Source organism: Apostichopus japonicus, chromosome 20 (genome assembly GCF_037975245.1).
Source record: "Apostichopus japonicus isolate 1M-3 chromosome 20, ASM3797524v1, whole genome shotgun sequence".
Classification (NCBI taxonomy): domain Eukaryota; kingdom Metazoa; phylum Echinodermata; class Holothuroidea; order Aspidochirotida; family Stichopodidae; genus Apostichopus; species Apostichopus japonicus.
The window spans coordinates 18,059,169-18,067,960 of record NC_092580.1 but is presented as its reverse complement, the minus strand read 5'-3'; the positions used below and the strand labels follow the sequence as shown (position 1 = coordinate 18,067,960).

At 37.1% G+C, this 8,792-nt stretch overlaps 1 protein-coding gene across 1 annotated transcript in view; it reads right to left on the bottom strand.

The window, feature by feature from the left end:
- Positions 1-2,459: 2,459 nt before the first annotated feature.
- Positions 2,460-8,792, bottom strand: part of LOC139961409 (muskelin-like) — a 29,260-nt gene continuing 22,927 nt past the window's right edge. Inside the window, exons 15-19 of the mRNA XM_071960551.1 lie at positions 7,930-8,006; positions 7,312-7,501; positions 6,124-6,288; positions 5,765-5,875; positions 2,460-3,868 (exon numbers count right to left, since the gene is read on the bottom strand). Of these exons, the coding sequence (XP_071816652.1) occupies positions 3,791-3,868; positions 5,765-5,875; positions 6,124-6,288; positions 7,312-7,501; positions 7,930-8,006 (621 nt within the window). The 3' untranslated portion in view covers positions 2,460-3,790. The remainder of the gene's footprint in view (positions 3,869-5,764; positions 5,876-6,123; positions 6,289-7,311; positions 7,502-7,929; positions 8,007-8,792) is intronic.

Sequence of the window (8,792 nt, the reverse complement as noted above, 5' to 3'; positions counted from 1 at the left end):
GGGGGGGTGGACTGGGACATAAAGATCTTCCGAGTCGGTGATCTCACCGGCCAGTGAGCAGGCCTTGAAGCACATCCAATCACCTTTCGCACAAATAACAAATCACGAACTTCGGCGACTCGGAACCAGCGTCACACCAGTTTAATCCTGTAAGCCTTTAAGGTCAGTCCACCCCTGATACCGATCTATCAACCCCCCCCCCGGCCCCCATGGTCACAAACATGAATACAACGTTACGGTACAAAGGGAGCATCCAAAAATTATGAACTACATGGTTGGGCAAATAATATAGATATACCAATGACAAAGTCCCTTTTCTTTGATATATTTACTATAACATTCGGTAATCATTTATTACTAGTAACAGTTTTGCCAGTGCATATATGCCACCATCCACTTGTTAAGACTCACATAGAAAAGGGCGACTGTTCATCGTGTGCCTACCAATGGTACCTAAGTATAGGTGATGGTAATGTAGTAAATTGCATGAGACCATGTAAACCAGAAAAAAAAACCTTCCTCTCAGAAGCAGAAATTAAAATACATAATGCAGAGTGCCAAACACTAATGCTAACTTATATTTTAACAGAGATGTCAAGATCACCCACTATGGTTCATATTCTTCCAAACACACGCTCAAAGAACGTATCTGATGCTTCCAATGGCGGGAGGGATAATAAAATAAATGGTTACTGTTTTTGTTCAAAAAGGCCTTAATGTTCAACACACTTCAAATGTGAATGCCTGATGATCCCGAATGACCTCTTATGATGTAACATGTAAAGCAAGCAGTGAAGAAGAAACCCCATCCCCACCCCTCTCCTCCCCCGAAGAAAGAAGAAGAAATACAACTTAACTGAAGGCTTATGAATCGGGCAAATCATTTGCTCATGACTATATGTTATCATTAACATGAAAGCAGTTTAATAAGTAGACAAAGCACCTGAGATTAGACAGTTAGAATTTAAGGCTTTCTTCTGTGGTGAGGGAGTGGATGTGTATGCACCAGATGCCAATATTATATTAAATCCAGACTATACAGCTTCTTTAATGTTAGTGCTGCCACCCCCGCCCCCTGCCCCCAACCACCCTCACACACCTTGTTCTGGGTTAAGACGTGTGTTCCTTTCTGATACACACACGAACAGTCAGTCGAAAAGTTCAACAATTTTTAACCAAACCTTAAACATTTTTTTATCTTTGAAGTAATTAAAAGTTTGAATTGACCAATTAAGTTAAACGATCAACCCCCCCCCCCCGCCCTTGATGGTTGCAGGTGGAACAGAACGGAATATGGGGGAAAGCTCAAACCACGTCTGTCTTTGAAGTAGGTAATTGTTTAAAATTTTGCTTTTTGGATGGGTGAAGGGTGAAGAGAGGAAAGGGGAAAGCTGCTCTCTAACAACGATATAGGTGATACAACTTGAAAGATATATCTAGCACTCCTAGAAGCTGTTATTACTGAGTTATGCTTCTTGCTGTAGACAGAACATGTTATAAATACATCCACAGTTGAATTGGAGCCAGAGATTATTACAAAACCTTCAATGTCACCGGAAAGTTTATCATCATTTTTACAAAAGTTCCTTCGATCCGTATAAATTCTAACCCATGTAAAATGTAAATATGTATCAGGATGATTTTACTTTTTAATTATAATAACAATATTCTGAATACAGAGGAAGGTTCAGCACCATTGCCAGCTTATTTTACAAATCCATTTAAACTATGCCGGTTGTGTTTTTTGAAAAACCTTAAAGGGGGGATATTTTTTTACAAAGGTAAGCAGCGTAACCATTATTAATACCTCTTTATTATTTTCTATTACAATGTGCCATTTCCAACAGCAATGATAAACCTATGATATGATTTGGTCCTATTTACAGCTTTCAGCCATTTGAGAAGCTGTTTTCAGCACCTGACTCTACAGTCCTCAACTCTTAATAAACCATGTAGCAGTAATAATCTTCCACAAAAGCAAAACGATTTTCTGTCCTGGATTTAAATGAAAGGTAAATTTTTGTCTAATAGCCGAGCTAAAGCCAATATCTTTAAAATAAAAACAAAAAAAAGGAATTTGGTATCATATCATTCTTACAAACTATATAAAAGAAACAATGCCACAATTGATACATGTCAAGGGCTGACAAACAGACAGACTGGCTGACACACATAAGTACAGATACACTATTTCCAATCTGCTATCACAAATAGAATACAAAGCACACAAGGCCTGATATTACCTGAGTACAGAAATCATGGTCTAACTTTTCCCATCCATATGTCTCAATATTTCTGACCAAAAAAATTGCCTTTTTCTTAAAAATTTAAGGACATTGAAGACAACCTGAAACGTATTAGCAGACGTGATTTTGAATATCGTCGAGATTTCCAAGGACTATGGTACCATGCCCTAGCCCCTAGACCATCCCCTCCCTCTTGCCCCTCCCCCTCCCACCAATTCTTCTGGCCTGACAATGAATCAAATCTTTTTCACACCAAAGAATGCAAACATTTCCAATTACTCACCTTACAGTTGGTATCTCTGGCTACCCAAGTATACAAAAAAAAACACAGCTTCTTGAGTTCATTTTGATACATGTTCCGCCCAGAATTTAACATGCAAATGAGATTAGACCCCAGACAGAATATTTGAGAGAGTAATGTAGAATTAGCAACAGATTTTCCCAGAGTATTTTAATATTGTAAAATGTTGACCATTATTTGAGCATTCATGTATTTGCATAGACCAGAGATAAGACAGTACAAACAGAATCAGATGCTTAAGAAGTTGCATTATGTGTTACAGTTTTAATTCTTTGCACAATTTTGACAAAGTTGTATGACATTCACAGTACTTTGGTTTCCCTCGATCAAACTTAGATATTCTATGCAGTTACTTGATTACTCCTTTCCTTATGAAGAAGTTTCGAACTTATCTAATCAAATCTAGAGAAAATTCTGTGTCCCACAAATTTTAAAGAATGTACTACTTTTTTCATGGGCAATGTCCTTTCATTCGATCCAATAAGTACATTTTACCTGGTGTGATTTTTATTGCAATACTAAAGTATTAAAGTGGATTATTGTTTGCAGCAACCCTTTAAAAAGGGTGATATAGGGTAACAAAAGAGTGTCACAAGACAAGATGTAATTTTATGAGCAATATCTAGAGTATCAACTTTAAAAGTTTCAAAAATACAGGTGTCTCTGGGAACAACGGAAAAGAACAAACATATTAAACGGTAAAGCTACAGCCAATTTCCTTTTGTAAGCTGATATGTGATATCCTATCTTTTTTTCTTCTTTGTAAGGCTGCAGGTAGTTATTCACATGAAACCATCAATATTAAGATTACATTAAAATGAAAATAAAGTACAACAGGCAATGTGTTTATGAAGGCTTTAGCATAGCGGCAAACATAAATACATATGGGGCTAAGACACCATATGAATATTTACTTCCACTCACATAATTTTTATATTTTGGGACAAAAAAGCAAAAAGCAAAACCAAACTTGAATGGAATTCCAGCTGCCCAATTTATAACTTTAGATTTGTCAGTATGTGCAAACCAAGTGCAAAGAGATAGACTACAGAGACAATTGGTCATATCTATTACCAATAAACTAAAGATGACCCTCCTCCCCCTCCCTCCCCCCACACTTCCCACTGTCCTTGCCTCTTCAGTATCAGACGTCTCTGTGGGATGACACTTCTGACGCAGGGCCGAAAACCCTTTCAAGAAGATGAAAGCAGCAAAGCCCGGGTTGGATTTCTTTGAATCAGTTTTACAATAAATAGTCCAGGAGGTTCTTTTTTGGCTGAGTCATGTGGTCTGGAAAGAAATTGACTAAAGTATCGAAAAGCTGAAAGATAAAAAGGAAAGAGACCAAATAGGGAAATGATGTATGTAAGCTCTCTGTTTTATGACAATACATCTCGCATCATTTATCTAGAATGAGAATTGAGAAATCATGGCAACTGATCAAGTTCTGGGTGAAGAAGTCCCATTGGAGGTAAAACTGAGATATATTAACATGAATCAAATTTAAAATATCAGCAGAAACACTTATGATGTAGTCAAACCATGGGGGGGGGCGGGGATTTTCTATGAAAAAAAACTACATTTTAACAGCTATAGATTTCTCATAATTTTTTGCCGATATTTTATTTATTGGGTAACAATACATTTCGCATTATTTATCTGGAATGAGAAATCATGTGAACTGAACGAGTTCTGGGTGAAGAAGTCCCATTGGAAATAAAACTGAGATATATTTACATGAATCAAACTTAAAATATCAGCAGAAACACCACCAGGGGGGAAAATTTTCTATGAAAAAAACTACAATTTAACAGCTTATAAATTTCTCATAATTTTTTGGCCGATAGTTTATTTATTGGGTGACACTCAAAATGGCTAAAGGGTTCAAAATTCTTTTAACTCTTTTGCTTACATTTCCCTAATTATGTAAACTGAAATTTGACTGCATCATTAATCAACTGTACTGCTAAGAGATACTGGTATTATATAATTCCAATGTCAATGCAAAAAGCTGATGGAATGCTATATGAAACTACCTCATGTCAAATCCTACCCCAACCCCCCCACCCTCCCCCCACACATACGCAGCCATGAAGCAACACCTGGTGTTTATTACCAGCAATACTTGTTTTGACCACTTCTTTGTCATAATGATAAACTTTTGCAGTGGAGAAAACATCCAAATTATTTACTTTGATCCTTCAAACTTTGCCATTGTCTCATATTACATTTCATCAGGAAATCTAACGATATTAAATTCCTTTTATGTTTCCAAAATGCAGCATCGTAAACAATATTAAGTTTCCATTTCAAAGCCAATAGGATACAGGACAAAAGATTTCTGTGCTGACTTGATCAATTTCTGATTTCTTACTTGATAGAAAAATTCCGCAACGATGCAATTCATTAAACTGAAAAAGTCAAAGTTTTTTTTAAAACAGTAAAGAAAAATGCCAATACTTAAATAACTGCATGAAAAGGACATAAAAGTTTCTTGGCACTGAAATTTTCATAATGAACATGGAATCATTAATTTACCACCTACTTAACCTTCAACTTGGTGAAAATAGATCTAGGAGAAATGTTCAGGTTGATAATAATCATCTTAAATTGGTTATATTCAGAAGGCTGGTAAAATTAAAAAATTCATCATCCATTATTTCACAGTTTAGTCTGTCTGACTTTTCGTCATTTTTTGTCCTTTAAAGACTGGGGTGGGCAACCTATGGCCCGCGGGCCACATGCGGCCCGCCAGTGATTTTTTTGCTGCCCGTGAGATGTCTCAAGAAAAAGAAAATAATCAATCTATATTACATCATCGCAAAATACCAGCTAGCTGCTTAGAATTTAGGGTCACTAATGATGCTGTCAGGTATCCCCATTAATTATCAACTGTACTGTATTGACATTATGGTTTTGTGAATACAAATTAAGTACACACATCTATTCCTTGAAAGTCCTCAGAATCAAAGGTTTGAAATCAACAGCAGGTCGTTGGTTAGGTGCGGCCCAGTCAATTTTTTCACTCCTTATATCTAGCCCACCCTGTTTTAAGGCATACTGCTTTGTTTGACATTGTTTTTACCTTTTACCTTGGCTGAGTGACAGACAGCACCTACATTGACACTAACATAACAGATGGATAAAATGTTTCCTTCTGATTGGAAATAAATAAAGATTACGATAGACAGAAAACTGATCTCTCGTTTAGACAAACCTCTGTCCTGATTGCAAAATGCGGATTATCTTCGCTTGCTCTGACATTGAGAAGATGAGCTGGCACCACACTCCCAGGGGCCTTGAACAAATTACAAGTTAACTGTTGGAACTGTGGAGAGCAATTAAATATACATTCAGTGGTAACAAATTCAAGAGCACTTTGGAATGATCTCCAAAACATCTAATAAAATAAGCAACCAGTGAAAGTAAACTAGGAAATTTTTGCTTAAACTATTGCAATTCAGCCAATTTCTTCTCCTTTAAGAAGTTTTGTTTGATGGTAGCAGTCATTTTTTAACTTACTTCTCCTATTTAACTATTGCATATATAATTAATTATGCTTTAATTCAAACTTACTTCTGATTCTTCCTGCTGGTTACTGTGGTCGACCACTTGGGTCATTTCTGTTTGCAAGAATTTCAAGGCATCCAATGGACTGGAAGCAGCCATTTCTAAAAATTTGGTTTTCCTTAGAAGGTAAAGGCAACGCCTTAGGAGTTGCTCATTTGTCGGACGTCTTAGCTGCGAAACGAAAATATGCTGGAGTGAATGCGATGGAACAACGAGTGCAAAGGAAAGGGGACAGGAGGGGGGAGGGGAGGGGGGAGCGGAGAAGGAAGAGGGACACTTGAACATGATACGGTACATGTTCATAATGATGTAGAATTCCAAGTTAACGTCCTTGGAAACTACTGCAAGTATGATTTAGAACAGAGATCAGAGTTCATTTCAGCTTCAAGGAATCATTGCACTACACATTCAGAGATGTCAGTATCAAACAAGGCAGGATTATCTGCATTCTAATGATGAAAAATGAAAAGCAACATATTCTTTATGAGTTACAACTGCCATGCTCTTTAAGAGCAATATAAATAATTTCTTCTCATCTAAAAGGGTGGACAAAGCTGGCGATTAGCCTCATTGATAACTCAAACCCATATATTTGATATGCAACATAGGCTACGCTAGTTACATCTGCTACGAAAGTGTTACAGGTCTTGGCTAAGTACTGATATTTGCTTTGACAGTATGCAACTTTCCTATTGTGATCAGGGCTGATTTACTTATGGGCTGGATGGGCCCAGCTATTGAGGGACCTCAAACTTAGCAGATGGAAAAAAAGGGGAGGGGGGGAGGAAGAGTGACATATTAGAAAAGCTTCATCAATATGGTTAAGTAAACATGTTTTTGTACCCTCCTGACATTACTTTCCGTATAACTGGGCATAGTTAATTTATCATACATCAATGGAAAACTATAGTAATGGACCCACCCCAGTGAATATATTCCCTGCACAACTGATATAGATGTAAACACAACACATGTGCTGTTGCCTTACAGACTGATGGGGCCCCAAAATCTGTGTCTGGCCAAGGGCCCCAGAAAGGTGAATCCATTCCTGATACTAACACAGACGACAGACTAGAATGTAAGTAATGCTAATACTAAATATGTTGCAAACACAACTGCACTAGATCTCGAAAATCTGCAACTTTCTTTGACAAAAACATTGGACTGAGAGGGAAGGGGGAACGCTTTACTCACAGTAAGAAGCCAGAAATCGTCAAGGCGTGGTTTGGACATGGCGCTTTTGCCAGGATTCCCCCCGAAGAGGTAATGTTTCTTATTGATGTGGTCATAGACAAGTTGATGGGCGTAGCGGGGACATGGCTCGTAGTGCTGTTGTTTCTTCCAGTAGACCTGGTCGCAACTTTCATTTTTGTACACGCAGGACCTAAAACGAGATATCGGAGAGAGAAGATAATATAACAACATATTATGATGTGAACAACTCTTGACTTCAGTATGATGCAGTCTATCCTTATTTACTATACAGTAAGTTGTAGGAATTATGATCCCTAAGAACAGTTTCAATCTTCCCAGCCTGTACTTGGACACATGTTGTGGACATCCTTCCTACCTTTCTTCCATTTTGTACCAAAATGCACCTCTGATATAATACATAACACACCATTCTTTCCCCCCCTAGAAGTAAAACCTAAACTGTGACATCATTGGACATGGATTCTGTTACAAGCTGAAGGCATATAACATATTTCTTTGACTACAATTAAAACAGGAACCAAGTTAACTTTACATTATTTAAAAAAAAAAAAAAAAAAAAAAAAAAAAAAATATCCATGATCAACTCTTTGAACTTACCACCTCTTCTGCTCAATGTAATAAACCCAGAAAGAATTCTTAATCCCTTCTTTCCTATCTTTGTCTTTACTCATTCCCTGTGAAAGAGAAAAGTACCAAAACTTTACAAGACATACAAATTCAGTGAACTGAACGGACAGCTCAAAGAGCATAACATGATTCTGGAAGCCTGAAGTTATCACTGGATGGTTTACACATATTACCACACTTATTTCAACACATATACCCACACATACACCCACATACCCACATACACCCAACAAATATAACAACACATATACCAAAAAATATAACACACATATACCAACAGATATACCAACAGATATACCAACAGATAGACCAACAGATATACCAACAGATAGACCAACAGATATACCAACAGATATACCAACAGATAGACCAACAGATATACCAACAGATAGACCAACAGATATACCAACAGATAGACCAACAGATAGACCAACAGATATACCAACAGATATACCAACAGATAGACCAACAGATATACCAACAGATAGATCAACAGATATACCAACAGATATACCAACAGATAGACCAACAGATAGACCAACAGATATACCAACAGATAGACCAACAGATATACCAACAGATAGACCAACAGATATACCAACAGATAGATCAACAGATAGACCAACAGATATACCAACAGATATACCAACAGATATACCAACAGATAGACCAACAGATATACCAACAGATATACCAACAGACAGACCAACAGATATACCAACAGATATACCAACAGATATACCAACAGATAGACCAACAGATATACCAACAGATATACCAACAGATAGACCAACAGATATACCAACAGATATACCAACAGATAGACCAACAGA